This window comes from Oncorhynchus tshawytscha, linkage group LG26, assembly GCF_018296145.1.
Source record: "Oncorhynchus tshawytscha isolate Ot180627B linkage group LG26, Otsh_v2.0, whole genome shotgun sequence".
NCBI lineage: Eukaryota > Metazoa > Chordata > Actinopteri > Salmoniformes > Salmonidae > Oncorhynchus > Oncorhynchus tshawytscha.
In genome coordinates this window covers 13,610,908-13,629,162 of record NC_056454.1, presented here as the reverse complement: position 1 = coordinate 13,629,162, position 18,255 = coordinate 13,610,908, and the positions used below count along the sequence as shown (strand labels likewise).

General features: G+C 41.7%; 1 protein-coding gene across 2 annotated transcripts in view; it reads right to left on the bottom strand.

The window, feature by feature from the left end:
* Window positions 1-17,245, bottom strand: part of scn1laa (sodium channel, voltage-gated, type I-like, alpha) — a 42,943-nt gene extending 25,698 nt beyond the window's left edge. The window contains exons 1-9 of one of the 2 annotated variants that reach the window (XM_042306408.1): window positions 16,965-17,245; window positions 8,032-8,345; window positions 5,990-6,108; window positions 5,658-5,747; window positions 5,434-5,562; window positions 4,541-4,632; window positions 2,106-2,369; window positions 1,551-1,614; window positions 1,194-1,335 (exon numbers count right to left, since the gene is read on the bottom strand). In XM_042306408.1, coding sequence (XP_042162342.1) covers window positions 1,194-1,335; window positions 1,551-1,614; window positions 2,106-2,369; window positions 4,541-4,632; window positions 5,434-5,562; window positions 5,658-5,747; window positions 5,990-6,108; window positions 8,032-8,292 — 1,161 coding nt within the window. In that variant the 5' untranslated portion in view covers window positions 8,293-8,345; window positions 16,965-17,245. The remainder of the gene's footprint in view (window positions 1-1,193; window positions 1,336-1,550; window positions 1,615-2,105; window positions 2,370-4,540; window positions 4,633-5,433; window positions 5,563-5,657; window positions 5,748-5,989; window positions 6,109-8,031; window positions 8,346-16,964) is intronic. The other variant, XM_042306409.1, reaches the window with a different exon arrangement.
* Window positions 17,246-18,255: the final 1,010 nt, after the last annotated feature.

Sequence of the window (18,255 nt, the reverse complement as noted above, 5' to 3'; positions counted from 1 at the left end):
ATAAACACCAAAATGTTGTTAAAATCGACTCCATATGAGTTGAATTAACTCTTGGAATTTTACTGTGTATGCTTGGTTTTTAATGAAATGAAATTAAATGGGGAAAAAACATTTGTTTTTCACGTTTCTAAATACGAGGTTTACAGGCACAAAAAGCTCATCTCACTTGCGCCATGTGCACATGGGCACTGTGTGTCACAGCTGGATAGGCTTTGCTTCCATTGTTAAAATCCATTGTTAAAAGTCCAGTATTCGGTTAGTCTTAAATATTCCAAGCAGCGCATACTGAAATTGGCACTTTGGCGCACGTTTTTAAGGACACACCTTAGATCATGCCAACCCTCCAATCTTAGCACATGCAAGCTCATTTAAGACAGTTAAATGACCAATCCTGGCATATGTTTTGAAAATAGAAGAGTGCCCGGCTTTAACAGGTTGAAATTGCAAACAAGCATGCATTTGACAATTGCGCTGGGCGTTGGTTTAACACCAGACAAAATTAGAGCCCATAGTGTTCCTCACAGGTGCAGTCAGAAGCACAGGAACACAGGGATCTCCACTGAGCACAGAAGCTGGCACAAATGGGTCTGTCCAATGCAACGACAACACTAGCAATCCTTTTGCCTGTAAAAAAGCCCCCAGTATCACTTCATAATGCAGACAGACCATAGAGTTGGATAGAGGGCGCACTTGGCCCAAAGCCTTTTTTGGCAAGGGTAGTACCCCTTGAGGTAGGCTTGAGGAACCAGCCTGATCGCTGCCTTCACAATTCTGTAAGGGATGGCAATCAGGCTGGTTCCACCAGGCTTCCAATGAGAGCTTTCACCATTTTGAAGTAGTCAACATGGTGGGACTTGCTATGGGTTAACGAACGATCACAAAATTCCATCCTGGTCAGCGGAAGGGGTAAGCCAATGAATTATACTGCTGAGCAAACATTCCACAATTACAGGTGGCAGTTAATCACCAACCTTGGCTTTATACCTGTTTAGATGATACACTCCAGCACAGTAAGTGGTATGCACCTATTCAATCTATGTACAAACTACCAATACACTCATAGAAGTAAAAGAGGAAGTCATGGACTACTTTAAAATGGAGATAGCCCTCAATGGCACTTGCCAAGCTGTCACAAAAAGCGGCCATTGCAAAGACAGGAGATGAGCTCTCTAGTACATCTCTATGAGACAGACCTGCTGGTAGAGGTTCTCCCAGTAGTCCTGAGTCATCAGTCTGAACAGAGACAGGAAGGCCCAGCTGAACGTGTCAAAGCTGGTGTAGCCGAAGTCTGGGTTCCGGCCCGCTTTGACGCACCAGAATCCCTCTGGACACAGCCTACAACAAACAACAAGCCTGGGAAACTCAAACAGAATCAGAATCACCATCACTGCATTCCCAATATCCTGTGAAGTCTATTGTGATGTTAACGCACAAAGTCATGCACGACCGCACGCAGGTACGCACACGCACACACACAAACAAACGCAAGCACAATCAGTAGTGCATCCTGACAATCAGACACAAAGGTAGTAATGTGGGCTCAATCTTACCCAGCACCACTTCCATTTCCACAAAGCAAAGCATCCCTTTTACCTGGGAGGTAGTAATAATTATCTACAGGAAAAAGAGACAAGTCAATCTTTCGTCAACTGCAAAAAAGAGAAATGATTTTCATTCTCACCTCCATCATCACAGCATTGTAACTAGTGAACAGTTCAAAGATTTAGTCCTGAAAAGCCCTTTCCTTTTCTCTTATCTATTGTCTCCCCTTTGACCACATGGCTGCCCAGGTCCTAGTGTCATGGCCATCCAGGTGCCGTTTTCCCCATTTGGGAGGTGACTCAAAGCCCTCCGTGTTGACAAGCTAAACATGCCACTAGTATCATCCACAAACCGGCAGTGTTATGATGAGCAGCCACACTACTTCCCACCAGAAGCTCTTACAAACCCCTCTCAGCCATTCCTGTCATTTTACATTATGCTCTTCAGCCAGGGCTGCTTGTTTGGCTATTAGCAATGAGCTGTGACTCACTCACTGTGGTCCGTGGTTACTAGCATGGCGTTCACCCTCCAATGACTGTCTAAAGCCAAAGAAACATGCTTACCAGGATTATTAGTGTAATTGGTCCAGTTGAACGGGACGGTCTCGTTAAAGTCCCCATCATTATACTCCTTCCCATTAAAGTCCAATGTATCATTCAAGAGGTTGGTTGAGTTAGGACGGATCCTTAAACATTTGTTTCTTAAATTGCCCATAAACAGCTGCAGCCCTACTAGGGCAAAGACACTTAGGCAGAATACAGTGAGGATCATCACGTCTGACAGTTTCTTCACTGACTGGATCAGCGCTCCCACAATGGTCTTGAGGCCTGCAGGACACGACAGAACCTCACTGTTATTCGCATAGGAGTCTTATACAGTGTATGCAAAGAAGAAGTGTCATTTGTATACAATGTGAACATCACAGCATGAAACGTCATCTCCGTTGCTCATATTTAAAAACAAACCGTGTGGAGGTGTCCAAAAGAGTTTATTTCCAAAACGCAAAATCCACACATTTTTCATTTTGTGTTTTTTTTTCTCACTAGAAATGATTGCTTAATATGTGTGTAATATATGACTGTTCTCAGATTTTTTTTATTCATAGATTTCTAGATGTGTATTAAAATGTGTTTTATTTTTTCCTAAATGCTATATTTCCGTTGTTTAGCTGGAATGGAATGCTTGTATACAGTGTATTTGACTGTATGCGGTAGTGTCACCTAGCTTAAGATCAATTACCTAACTGTGAGTCTCTCTGGATAAATAACTAAAATATTACATGTCAATGATTTACATGCAGATGTTGTATGACTGTATTGATTTGTTTTATATTGATGTCACAAATGTATCACTTGTACAGTCCGTGTTATTTGTTACTTTGGACTGTGTAAAACCCCTAGCAGTTCTACTTATTTCTCTGAGAGGGAGGCAGATATACACTGAGTGTACAAAACATCAAGGACACCTTCGTAATATTGAGTTGCACCCCCCCTCCCCCTTTTGCCCTCAGAACAGCCTCAATTCGTTGGGGAATGGACTCTACAAGGTGTCAAAAGCGTTCCACAGGGATGCTGGCCCTGGTTGACTCCATTGCTTCCCAAAGTTGTGTCAAGTTGGCTGGATGCCCCTTGGGTGGTGGAGCATTGTTGATATACACGGGAAACTGTTGAGCGTGAAAAACGCAGCAGCTTTGCAGTTCTTGACACATACCGGTGCACCTGGCACCTACTACCATACTCTGTTCAAAGGCACTTAAATCTTGTGTCTTGCCCATTCACCCTCTGAATGGCACCCATACACAATCAATGTCTCAATTGTTTCAAGGCTTAAAAATACTTCTTTAACCTGTCTCCTCCCCTTCATCTACACTGATTGAAGTGGATTTAACAAGAGACATCAATAAGGGATCATAGCTTTCACTTGGGTTCACCTGGTCAGTCTGTCATGGAAAGAGCAGGTGTCCTTAATGTTTTTTACACTCAGTGTTTTGCAAAAAAACATGATTATTTGTCTCTCTAAAATGAAACCATCAAGCGATAGATTTAAAAAAAAATACATGTCTGTCATTGAACAACCCCATGCCATGATTAGATAGTGAAAAAAAACACACCAACCTCTGTCATACGTTCTTTAAACAATAAAAGCAAATGTACCAACATTTTTGAAAATGGATGTTTAGCGTTTTTGAAAGAAGCTCCTCAATTGTCAAAGAATGGTACGCTGGCAGTGCAGTGACACATTCTACTGTCTCAATTGGTGGTCTTACACCATAAGAATGTTTAATCTGTTATATAACGTTCCTTTCTCCACTCGAATTATATGAGCCATGATAAGCACATCATATTTTCTGACTAAGATCCAAATCCCGGTAATATGTTTAAAGCACACAATGTAGCTTCAAATGAAGTCCCTGATTGCTCTACGGTTGATTAAGAAAACAAATAAGCTGAGGAGCATAGTTGTTCTAATGGCCAGGCAGTTCTGGCCACAAATTGACATTTGTTGTAGTAGATATTATACCTGTGTGTTATACACCCTACCAAGAGTTTGGTCAGAAAATATGTCGTAGAGTATAATAACAAAAGCATGCATGTCTGTGAGGAAGGGGCATACGTCACAATCAGCTCTGACACAGTCTGTCTTCACTGAACAAGAACAGTTGAATGAAGACAAACACCAGTCAGGGAGAACACTGACAAGCAACCATCCCAAACAGCGAAGGAAGGAGAGAAGAGCTGGACAGCACCACAAACACAATTAAAGCTGGATTTAAACCAAGTCCCATGCAAACAAAATCGACTAGACCCCCAAGGCTGTTCAATAAAAATGAACCAATAAATAAATACAATAGTCTAAAAGCAAGAAATCCTTTTCCATTTGAAATGAACTGCTTCAGATTTCTGCTTTTACTGGCAGCATGAGAGGCAAACCTAAAGAAAAGCGTAAAGTGGTAGTAACCCCTTGGCCCCGAAACCTTGTCCCTTAACCTGGCTCTCACCTGGGATGACCGATATCGTTTTCAGTGCTCGGAGAACCCTGAACGTTCTCAGTGCTGACACGTTGCCCAGGTCCACAAACGATGTGACATATCTGTAATAAAAGGGAAGTCGCACACAGACGCCATGACAGGACAACAAAGAGCAGTCGGAGGAAACATCACACAAGGAAGGGGCTGGCTGACAGCTGGCAGCAGGCACTTCTTACCTGGGATAACTGAAATAGTTTTCAAAGCTCTCAGTACTCTGAAAGTGCGAAGAGCTGAAACATTGCCTAGTTTTACAAACTCTGTTACATACCTGCAGGAAAATTCACAATTACAATAGAGCTTGTGTAGTTCAAATACATTCATGTCACGTGGCAACGTCCCTAAACCCCTCAAACACCATTACATGGTTGGATAGACAATAGGTGTGAGGAGTCTGAGGAAGGACACTAGCCAAGCTAAGGTTAGACTGAGAAGTGCCTCGATATTCCTCATGTCTGCATGGTATTTGTACTTACAAAGACGTGCAACCATTCCAACACAGTATTGTAAAACAACTGTTGTCTTGTGTATGCTCCAACAATTAATACACTAGCAACACAAAGAATAAACTAAGGGGACTTGTTGCCCCTCAACAACAAACAGAATCAATGTACTAAACTACATGGACTGTTACCCAATACTTGTAACTCCTCTGCCTCAAGCAGCAAAAAACAAATGGTAGTGAAGTCAGGTAGCTGTTCGTAGAAATAGGCAAAATGACTTGTAGTGTAGAAGTGGGTTTGTCGTGAGAACTTTACAGACTGAACATTAGTGCATAGTGTTGCCACTAGTCACATCATACAGCTAGGCACGCAGGATACAGTCTCCTGTTTCAGCTCATAACAGGAAAGCGTGTGAATACTTACGCCATGACAATGACACAGAAATCCAACCAGTTCCATGGATCTCGTAGAAAGGTGAACTTCCCGACACAGAAGCCCCTTGCCAATATTTTTATAAGAGACTCAAATGTATAAATTCCAGTGAATGTGTACCTGTTGGAAACAAAGGGGACTGGTTAGTCGACATAGATCATTGTGGATGTGTATTGTGGATGCATGTCGATTTTTGGCGTAAGAGGATGACTTACTCTATATTCTTTGCCCAGTCCGGGGGCTGACTCAGGGTCATAAACGCACAGTTGGTAAGGATGGTGAACATGATTACCATGCTGAACAATGTGGAGGCAGTTGTCAAGGAAACTGAACTGTCCAGACGGGTTAATTCAATGTTGCTTACACATGACATACGATACAACGCCTGACATCGGGCATAGAACGTATCAGGTGACCACATATCTTCAGTACACAAATGACTATATTGCACTAATTACTAGGATAAAGACATGGGATATAGGATATAGATTTAATTTGACCTATAAAAAAAACTGAATTAAAAAAAAAAATGTAAATGAAAGGATATGAGTGAACCAAAACCTTAATTGATATTCTTCTAAGAGGGTTGAAGGGGCTTAAGACATACAAGGCAGGAGTGGCGTTGAAGCGGAAGATGGCCTTCCCTCGGTTCAATACTATAAAGGTCTGTGTGTATGAGAGAGAGAGAGAGAGAGAGAGAGAGAGAGAGAGAGAGAGAGAGAGAGAGAGAGACCCATGAGACTGTTAACACATATTCCTGGTCAGTTAGGAGTGATGGAAATGAACTATTCACTAAACAAAAATATGTGAATTGTACATTTTTCTCTTTGAGAAGTGATACTCTGTGGTAGGAAGCACAGTGATACTCTGTGGTAGGCCTGGGCGATATGTATATATATATATATATATATATCGATATATAAACGTCTATCGTTTCATATTATGCTCTATCGTTTATTTAATTGGGTCGCAAATAACACTCTTTACAGCAATATTTTCCGTCAATTGGACACGCTTTGCATTCTTCCAAACGTGCCTTGTGGAAGGAAATTTGCAACACAAACAAACATGGAGGAGAGTGAACGCGACACAGAGCACGGAGACTGTACCTAAAAGAGGGGTTATGTCGGTCGCATGGACGTGGTTTGGGTATGAAAAGTCTGACACAGACCAGAAAACCGCCCTCTGCAAAATATACCAGAAAACAGCCCTCTGCAAAATATACCAGAAAACTGCCCTCTGCAAAATATACCAGAAAACAGCCTCTGCAAAATATACCAGAAAACAGCCCTCTGCAAAATATACCAGAAAACTGCCCTCTGCAAAATATACCAGAAAACAGCCTCTGCAAAATATACCAGAAAACAGCCTCTGCAAAATATACCAGAAAACCGCCCTCTGCAAAATATACCAGAAAACCGCCCTCTGCAAAATATACCAGAAAAAAAAGCCCTCTGCAAAATATACCAGAAAACAGCCTCTGCAAAATATACCAAAAAACCACCCTCTGTAAAATATACCAGAAAACAGCCCTCTGCAAAATATACCAGAAAACAGCCCTCTGCAAAATATACCAGAAAAAAAAGCCCTCTGCAAAATATGCCGCAGGCCGGTCCCGAAAACAGGCTCAAACACCACTAACCTCTTTTACCACCTACGCAAGAATCATGTGAAACAGTATGGAGAGTGTCTACGGATGAGACCCCAAAAAGTAGTCGAGTGCTCAAAACAAACCCCCGTCTCAGACGTTGCAATAGGCTTTGCCCGCGGCACACCATATGGCAAAGAACCACGAAGATGGAAGGAGAGAACAGCTGCCATTACAACTTACATCTGCAAAGACATGGCCCCAATTTACACGGTTGGGAAACGGGGGTTTTGTGAGTTGGTGCCAACACTCGACCCAAGGTACCAAATGCAAATACCTTTTATTTTTTTTGAGTATAATTTAAAAGGTAATAATAAATAGGCCTGTACATGTGGTCATTTTATATAAACTATTTATTCATTGAATTTACAGAAAATGTGTATATCATGATATGTATCGTTATCGGGATATGAAATTACCTATATCGGGATATGATATTTTGGCCATATTGCCCAGCCCTACTCTGTGGTGTGGTAAAATGTCTTCCCTGAAAGTGTCAGATGGTATCCCTATCGATCCTTGCTTTCCTGTCACCTTGAATACAAAGGCTCTGGTTGGATGACAGCGTGCTCCATCACCTGACCTACACAATAACAACTGAACCTGGATCTGAAAACAGAGAAAGCCTGTGCTACGACAACTCTGGGTGTCACAGCATCACAGTGCCCGACCCAGAGATCTCTCACAGCACGGTACACTGTACACATGACTGGATAGACAGGAGTATGCATCAACATAAACCCTCTGCTCAAAATATTATGCAGATCCAAAGTTGAGGGCTACTGTATCCAAAAAACATAAGCTACTACATCCGTTATGCAACGTTACAGACAACTGTGTGTCTATGCTTTCCAAGACTGCCATAACCCTTCACAACTCCTTCAAACACCCCCTTCCTTGGTTTCAAAGCCCAGCTCTTTGTGAAGACCAATCCAACTCACTTTCTGGTTGCTGTAGAAGGTGTCCAGGTCCTCCAGTGGTGTGGACACCAATCCTTTGGGAATGTCCCCGTATATGAGTGGCAGTGATTTGCCTGCCTCCAGGTCACTGCTGGGCTTGGGTCCGTTGTCGCCATCGTCATTGGGCTTCCCCTTGGGTTTCTTGGCGTTCTCCTCAGCGATCCGCCTCTCGATGGCATCAAGGGACTCACGACAAAACAGCCGGAAGCTGTCTGGTCCTGGAGGTACAAGCAGCTGTGCCATATTTTCATCCTGCACATTCAGAGTGACCGGCTAGCCTCCTTCAATAGAAAGGACTGGAGAAACAAGAGGGAGAAGCTCCAGTTAGAGGCAAGTGTAGTGACTCTGTATCAACTCTGAGGCATGGATATCCAAAAAATGACATAAAACCTCCGAAACATTTCTACTGAAGGAAACGTGCAACCTGTATGAGTGCAGAACACAGGGACTTGGACAATATTCTTCCGATATAATCTTACACTCACAATCATCCAGTGACAAAGGGAAACAGAAATGCTTTCCATACCGCATCTCTTTGGCAGTATAACAATCAATATGAGGTACTTTACAGTCTATTCTTCACACCTATTACTTTACTTAAAAAAAAAAACAAGCCCATGAGTGGAGGGAGATCTGCCTGTGGATCCCCCAGAGGACAAATAGCAATCCATTATCAGCCTAGGGAGACCTGACTTCACTCTTTAATCCACAGCAACTACCTGGCAATAATGAAACCAGACTTGCCATACAATACAGGCTTCTAGTTTAACCCATTAGTCTCTGCTCCAGAGCCAATCCTACCGACAACAGCTAGAAGGCATGGTTTCGTTCCGAGCCCAGAGTTTCCACCTTAAAATGAGTAAAGAAATTACAGAGGGAGAGGCAGATGTTCCAAATAGGCTCAGAGAGTAGTAAGATGATGCACAGGGACACTGCAAGGGCAATATCGAGCATCCCTTTTACTACAGCTCCCCTCTGCATCTGTCCCGCTGTGGAGAGGCCTCAGCTTTATCTTCTATGTCATAGGCTTTATAGTGCAATAGTGTCATAAAATAAGTCCATTGCTTGTCTTGACAGATCCAAGAACTCAATCACTAACACATTGGTCAATGCTAGACTGGATTGAATATAAATCACATCAATATGTCAACATAGTAAAACCCCATTGAGGAATTTAGTGAAACGGATGTAGTCGTTGTAACCTCTGTTTGAGGTATATTTGTGCTCTGCTATGGCATTAGGTTATATCACCCCATATTTAGGTGGTGGGTTGTGAATATGAATGATTTGTTACATATAACAGAAAAGCAAATCCTGCCTAAGGCAGCATATACACTATAATATAAATACCTTAATAGCACATCTGTGGTTGACTAGTTTGACTTTTCAGCCAGCTACACACAAATGCTAATTCAAATGAACCTGAATTTGGAACGTTCTCATAAGTGCGTGTCATCAGCATTAGTACTCTATACTACTCACACATCTTCTATTCCCTTTAATGGCTAGAAGCCACATCTAATTTCCCTTCATTAAATGGAAGAAGTCATTAGGAAATCGCTTAGTCTATCTATACAGAATTTGCCAGTTGTAGCTGTGTATCAAATACAGCTACAGTAGCTTATCTAGAATTCCTCCTTAATGCATCTGACATGTTGACTCCGAAGACAAAAGGCAACCTTTATAGTTGCCTTTACAGGTATGAGTGCATGCACGGAAGGAGCAGAGCACATACACAAGTAGAAGCAGTCATGAAAAGAGTACAATGAAGAGCTGACATTCTGCATTCTGAATAATAGAACCAATTATTCAGAATGAAATATTTTATATTGTTGGCTATAAACATATAAATGTCACGTTAAAGCACGGATGAATGACTAATCTATGTAGTATAGCCAATATGTTCTATTAGTTTAAAGTCTTTTTATGTTAAGTGTCTTTAAACCTTTTAGAGTTTACCCACTGGGCACAGACATCAGTTGAACATCTAGTTTTGATTTGTCTTTGATTGAGTTGTCAATTAACATGACTTCAACGTAAAGATCAACACACATCTTAACCATGTAATTGGTTTTAGGTTCAAAGTTGGGTGGAGAAAAAAAAGGCAAACATTCCTGAAATCTTTTTTTACGTTGATGACTTTTTTACAAATCCAATCAGTTTTCCACATTGATTCAATGTCATCACATTGAATGTTTTGGTTGAAATGATGTGGAAACAACGTTGATTCAACTCGTTTTTGGCCCAGTGGGCACCTTGCTCGACAAACAAAATCCCCCAAAATTGATTTAAAGATGAATGTAAATGTCTGTATGAATCATTTGATCTTTTATACGTGCACCACTTCCCAAAAGGTATATAGGTGAGAATGCGCCATGATGTAAAAAAAAAAACTTCCTGGCTTCAATAGTATCTGGGAGCAATCCCCACTTTCCAAAGTAATCGCTGAGGTGCCAGGTTGGAGTCATGCTATAATCCTGGTACTAACCTTTCTCTAGGCTCAGGGAGGTAGGCCTCTCCATTGGACCTACTACAAGCTGTTTAGCCTTCCATTTATGTTTACATTGCTTCTACCAGAGAATAAAGGTAAACGTTTAGTCACAATCCAACTGCAAGACAACAACAAAAAAACGGGCACAATCATTCATACTGTACGCTACGGTATCTCCATATAACACGACAACTCATTCAACACAATATAACATAAGGTCATTATGCCTATAACCTTGGTACATCAAACTCAATGTGCATTAAGATAATAAACAGATAATAGACTCGATACAAGATGTCAACTAGAAGGGATTCAGTCAAACGTATCTTACAGTCAGATGTGACCGCAGGTGTGTGGCCAAACTGTATCCAGCGAAAACATGGTGACTGTTGGCAGCGGTTGAAGAATTTCTGTTGGGTAGGCTATGTCCTGGGTTAACTCCTCGAATCTATGTTTATTGACATACTGTAAATACTGACTAGTGATTAGACTTAATATGTGAGCCAAATTAAATACTGAAGCGACTGGCCACCAAACATAGGCAGCATAAACAGATGGCCGCCCTCATTCGAGTTCCCAAGAACGATAAGGCTTCATGCCACAATGTCTACCGCTCTGTAGCACTCACATCTGTAATCATGAAGTGTTTTGGGAGGCTGGTTATGGCACACATCAACTCCATCATCCCAGACACCACTCCAATTTGCATAACGTCCCAACAGATCCATAAACGACACAATCTCAATTACACTCAACACTGCCCTCACCCACCTAGGTAAGAGGATTACCTTTGTGAGAATGCTGTTTATTGACTACAGCTCAGCGTTCAACATCATTGTCCCCTCCAAGCACATCACCTAGCTTAGGACTCTGGGACTGAACACAGCCCTCTGCAACTGGATCCTGGACTTCCTGACGGGCTGATCCCAGGTGGTGAGGGTAGGCAACATCACCTCCGCTATGCTGACCCTCAACACGGGGGCCCCACAGAGGTGTGTACTTTGTCCTCTCCTGTACTCCCTGTTCACCCATGACTACGTGGCCACGCACGACTCCAACACCATCCTCAAGTAGGGCTCCCGAGTGGCGCAGATGTCTAATGTACTGCATCTCAGTGCTAGAGGCATGACTACAAACCCTGGTTTGATTCCAGGCTGTATCACAACCGGCCGTGATTAGGTGTCCCATAGGGCAGAACACAAATGACCCAGCATCTTCCAGGTTAGGGTTTGGTTGGGGCAGGCTATCATTGTAAATAATAAGTTGTTCTTAACTGACTTGCCTAGTTAAATAAAGGTTAACTAAAAAAGGTTAAAAGTTTGCTGACAACGCGACGGTGATAGGCCTGATCACCGGTGATGATGAGACAGCCTACAGGGAGGAGGTCAGTGACCTGGCAATGTGGTGCCAGGACAAGAACTTCTCCCACAACGTCAGTAAGACAAAGGAGCTGGTCATGGTCTACAGGATAGCACCTCCCTAGATCGCATGGCACTACAGAGGGTGATGCAGACAGCCCAGGACATCAGGGGCCGAGCTCCCTGCTATCAGCTAATGGGGATTCTAATAAAATACCAAATATCAAAATCCAGCACCTCCAAATCAGGCAGTGTGAAAGGAAGGCCCGGAAAGTCAATAAAGACTCCAGCCACCCAACCCATAGACTCCGCTTCCGTATGGCAAGCGGTACCGGTGCATCAAGGAGTTGTACCTGTGGATGTTTTTCAAGGCCTACCTTCAAACTCAGTGCCTCTTTGCTTGACATCATGGGAAAATCAAAAGAAATCTGCCAAGACCCCAGAAAAAAATTGTAGACCTCCACAAGTCTGTTTCATCCTTGGGAGCAATTTCCAAACACCTGAAGGTACCACATTTATCTGTACAAACAATATTATGCAAGTATAAACACCACGGGACCACGCAACTGTCATACCGCTCAGAAAGGAGACGCATTCGGTCTCCTACAGATTAAAGTACTTTGGTGCGAAAAGTGCAAATCAATCACAGAACAACAGCAAAGCACCTTGTGAAGATGCTGGAGGAAACAGGTACAAAAGTATCTATATCCACAGTAAAACGAGTCCTATAACGACATAACCTGAAAGGTCGCTCCGAAACCGCCATAAAAATGCCAGACTACGGTTTGCAATTGCACATGGGGACAAAGGTCGTACTTTTTGGAGAAATGCCCTCTGGTCTGATGAAATAAAAATAGAACTGTTTGCCCATAATGACTAATGTTATTTTTTGTGGAAAAAGGTGAGGCTTGCAAGCTGAAGAACACCATTCCAACCGTGAAGCATGGGGGTGGCAGCATCATGTTGTGGGGGTGTTTTGCTGCAGGAGGGACTGGTGCACTTCACAAAATAGATGGCATCATGAGGAGGTAAAATTATGTGGATATATTGAAGCAACATCTCAAGACATCAGTTAAAGCTTGGTGGCAAATGGGTCTTCCAAATGGACAATGACCCCAAGCATATTTCCAAAGTTGTGGCAAAATGGCTTAAGGACAAAAAAGTCAAGGTATTGGAGTGGCCATCACAAAGCCCTGACTTCAATCACATAGAAGATTTGTGGGAAGATCTGAAAAAGCATGTGCGAGCAAGGTGGCCGACAAACCTGACTCAGTTACACCAGCTCTGTCAGGAGGAATGAGCCAAAATTCACCCAACTTATTTGTGGGAAGTTTGAGGAAGGCTATCCAAAATGTTTGACTCAAGTTAAAAAATTTAAAGGCAATGCTACCAAATACTAATTGAGTGAATGTAAACTTCTGACCCACTGGGAATGTGATGAAAGAAATAAAAGCTGAAATAAATAATTATCTCTACTATTATTCTGACATTTCAGGTTCTTAAAATAAAGTGGTGATCCTAATTGACCTAAGAAAGGGAATGTTTACTAGGATTAAATGTCAGGAATTGTGAAAAACTGAGTTTAAATGTATTTGGTTAAGGTATATGTAAACTTCTGACTTCAGCTGTACATATCTACCTCTATCACTCCACTATCCCTGCCCATTGTAAATATGCTACTGGAACTGACTGACCCTGTATCTAGTATGCTTACTTACTTTCTCGTGTTCTTATTTCTTGTGTGTTTTTGTTCTACCTTATGTTATTTGTAATATTACATTGCTATTGATTACTGCATTGTTGGGTTTAGAGCTGTCAAGAAAGGCATTTCACTGGACTTGTGCATGTGACATTAAAACTTAGAACTTGAAACCAGTGTTTCATATAGGCCTCTAGTATCTATTGCACACAACTATGAGCTGCTAACGTGCTTCAGATATTTTTCTTCATCTGCAAGCTGTTGCCTTGACATCAAGACCACGAGGAGGCCAGCAAAAATGGCAACTCATTTGTCTCCTTTATCGTTCACTGACCTCAAATGACACCCCTTTTGTTTTCTCTATCTTTCACCATGCATATTAGCCCTGTCCTGTTCATCAACAAAAACTGAGGAGGGGCCTTGACCTCAGTGACCTACACCCCCAGCCTTCCCCTCCATGTTTCATTAATTCAATCAGGTTATCCTCTTTCACATGGAGTTGACAGAAACCCCATGGTAAGCTACTGGTCTCAGTGTGCTTTTTTAGCCTAAGTGCGGGTCTGTTTTTTCTCTCTTGTCAACACATTATGAAATTGTCATGGACAATTGTCATTGCTGATAAGGAGTTAGCAAGAGAGGGGCACTCAGGCTAAAGTGTTTTAGTCTTCTTACTTGAAAAATGTACTGTGAACTCAGGAACAATGAAAAGACTCCAGGGAGGGAAGTAGCCCAAGGCTATAGACATGATATAGCATAGATTATTTCAAACATAATTCCCATGCATTATGACGTTTTAGTAGCTTGTTGTGTAGGCAAAAACATTTAGGCATTTCATAGCATCTGCACATTTCCTACTGTAGCCGACCATAAACCACATTGAAAGTCCAATTTGAGTTGCTCAGTCTGTTATCAAAATATACAATCCCAAATCAGTCTAACAGAGCAACTAAGGCTACTTGCTCGACCTCTCTTTCGTGGACGGGTGCTGTTGATTGACGGATTCTACCGGGTAGTCCTACTTTTCGCGCATGTGCTGCTGTCCAATGGTGCTCAAAGGTTAACCGCACTAGACTAAACGCAGAAATGCCAGTGGGTCTATCAGAAATGCGTGATATCCTCCCTCCAGAGTGTCTACTCGTGTGAATGGCACCGATCTATCCTCCATTATTTCACAAGAGATATGCCCAAGAGGGAGAAATCTAACGTTTATGGCATTACTCCCATAAGAGTGTACAAAATTATGCAGTCTAACTAACTATTCAAATCATACTCGCCTTAGGGGTATATCACTTAGCCAACTGTAAATCATGTTCAATTTCATGACAAAATATGCATGTTGACCTGGGTTACTCATGCAGGCAAATGTATGATATGATTTAGGAAAGTTGAGATAGGACTTAAATTAATAAAAGCGCTAGGAATTGCTGTTTTGCCGACTACCCCAACGAAATGGTACAAAAGCAACGTTCTATATCAGCTCCAAACAGAAAGCAACACTAAGTGATTGAGGTAAAATAGCTTACATATGTGTTAACTTAACCAATCAAACGGATGAGTATTGAGAATGTATGACCAATATCGTATTTATACCGGCAGCCAATAAATGACACATTTATGACATCTGCTTGACTATTGCCACAACCTTGACACATCTAGCTGACTGACTTCTGTGTGTTTATGCATTTCTGGGTCTCGTCCATAAGAAGGTCCACCCTGAGAGGCGCGCTGAGGGAAAGTATATAGAGATATGTCCACACAACAGAAAAGGAGCAAGGTGTACGGATACATTCGAAAATGAATGACTTGATTAGGCTAATATGTTGGATATGAATATGAACATGGCCTCATGCGATGATACAGGAGGGCATCAAACAAGTTACCTTATCAATGGTAGATATGACGTACAACTGCTGTCGCCATATTGGAGGCTTCAATTATTTCCATGGAGAAGGCGCTCTCATAGCAAAATCTCCGCCCTGCCCAGCGAGTCTGGTAGAACCAACACCCTCAAGCCACCCTTCCCATTCACATACACGACAGTAGGCTATAGCCAAGCGCCCACAACCACTGCTTGCATCACGCCTCGATTTTTATGAAGAAAAAAAATGGGCTAAGTTGTAGAATGATTAGAGAAGTGTGACACATTTAGCGCGTCGGCGACACTATAAATAATGTAGACCTACCTATACATTGTGATGACTTTAAACAGACTGATTACGATTTATAGCCTATAAATATATGTATATGGAAGAGTTATGACAGGCCTATGTCGCAGATAAATGCATACAAACATGTTTTGCTCGTGGGATAAAGTAAAATCGTTCTTTACTGGTATATATTCAATTCGCATAGTCTTTATATGGCAATAATCATATTACAGCCTATCTAGTCCCAGGTGATGAAGTGTTGGCTACAGTAGGCTATTTGTCCGTCTGTTCCAACGTCGCTAGCCTTATTGCCACTCTGTTGACATTAATCTAACAGGTTGGAATACCTGGAAGTGGCACCCAATTATAAACACTATTGATGGGTCAGCTGAAACAATACTGCAGCAGCAGACGGGACACTATTATGATCACAGTGATCAATAACATTCGATTCATATATCCGCTCTAACAAGGTTAAACTAGGCTACAGTAGGGCGCATTATATTTTGTGTTGAACTATATTCTCTATGGGAGATTGGACATGCCGAATGAACAATGTTTTCAGAGGTTAGAGGGGTTGGGTTAAATGCGGAAAGACACATTTCAGCTGAATACATTCAGTAGGACAACTGACTAGGTATCCCCTTTCCCTTTCCCCTTATATCTCATGCCTGATCCAGGGTTTGATCCATTGACATTATAAGACTAAGGTTTGATCACACAAATCTGTAATAACTAGCAGGATCATAGTATTATCTGCTAAAGAGCTTATTTCACCCAACAAGAATTACCTTTAAAACCTACGCCACAGTTGTTTTTTAAGATTAATAAATTACAGATCTGTAAAATCTGGTAATCCCCTGTCAAAATGACAAGATGCCCATAGTACGGATTAGCCTAAACTACATTATCTGAGTATATAATAAGGCCTATCATAATTATTTGAATAGGTCAGCTATAGGTTACACATCATGGAATATTATGTTACCAATAACGGATCATTATTGTATCAGGGCCCTCCAGGCATCTTCTTTACCCACATTTTTCCATCAGCCTTGCAATGCTTCACTTTTGAAAAACAGAGACAGCCCCCACTCCGTTTTCACCTGAGACATTAAAGATGGTAGAAATACATCTTTTTGAGAGATTTATTTAAATTACGCAATCATTTCCCACCTTTGGGAAGCCCTAGGGCATCCTTTCCCATCCCCTATACTTACCATTCGTTTTTCATCCAAGGCAGGTAAAGACAATAATCGCTAGGCACGCCTTGATGTTGCTTTCTCCCGAGTAAGGTGATTGAATGACACATGTGTATACTTGACTAAGTCAAATGTGTTTTCTTCTTTCGATTTAGTATTTCCCAGAGAAGGACAAAAAAATCACAGGAGAGCGTGATTAACTTGTTGCCACAGTCGTCTTGTTCAGAGCATTCTGTTGCGCTTCCGGTTGTTACCGGGTACTAATGACGGCAGAGAGTCGGGGTTGTGTGCGTGATCAAAAATAATGTCTGTCTGTGGTCGTGGATATCGGGAAGAGATAATGGACAGCCTACAGTTTAGTATCACTGAAATTGTGATTATTTGTAGGCATACCTACTGTAACACATTGAAGAACATTCTAAAAGTGTTAGTCATCTCTGGATGTTGGTGTAGTATGGGGGTAGTTTCTGATACACACAGTGCGTGACTGTGGTAATACGATGTCAGAGTGTGTTTTTCTCATTATGAAAATGCTGAAGGCTTCACAACCCATACACATTGTCACTACAATGTGTGCATCAATTAAAAAAAACACATTGTGGCACTAGAGACAGTTTCATATCATATTAGTATAAAATACCAGCTTTCTGTGTGATTTCTTAGTATTTTGAAACATTTTTATTAGAGGAAATCTGTGACAAATAAGAAGGCAGAGAAATGCACTTATTAACAAGTGTGAATATTGCCCTCTGTCTTTCTAGCCCAAAAATACCCCCAGACTATATGCTTTCAAGTGTTCTGATGGCACCTGGTGGCTGCAGGTAGCATTGTTCAGGGATCTAAACCACTGCACTGCTCTTTGCACGTATCATTCATGTGCTGAAATACAGCACCCATCAATTCTGTGTTTCCAGAAAAAAAAAACTTTATTTTATTGAACGTCTTTGTAGTTTTCCACTCAACATGAGAGGATCTCTTTAGTCTGATCCTGACTAGAGGTGTGTGAATGAAGGGAGTACATATAGATTGGTGTTACAATGGGGGAAAATGTATTGTTTAAACTCTAATTTGGGTCAATTCCAATGACACTACTTTTGAATGAACTTAATTTAGATGAATCTCTACAGGTTTTGTTTTCTGGGTAAATTCATTGTGTTGCCAAATGGGCCCACGCTGATGTATGACTAACAAACCGCTGTGGGACATTTACAGACTTCCCTATTAAATGTTTTTCCCTGGAGCCTTTTTTTTCATTTCGGCACATTGCTGGGTACATGTTGCTATAGCACGGTTGGCCAGTGTGTGAGTT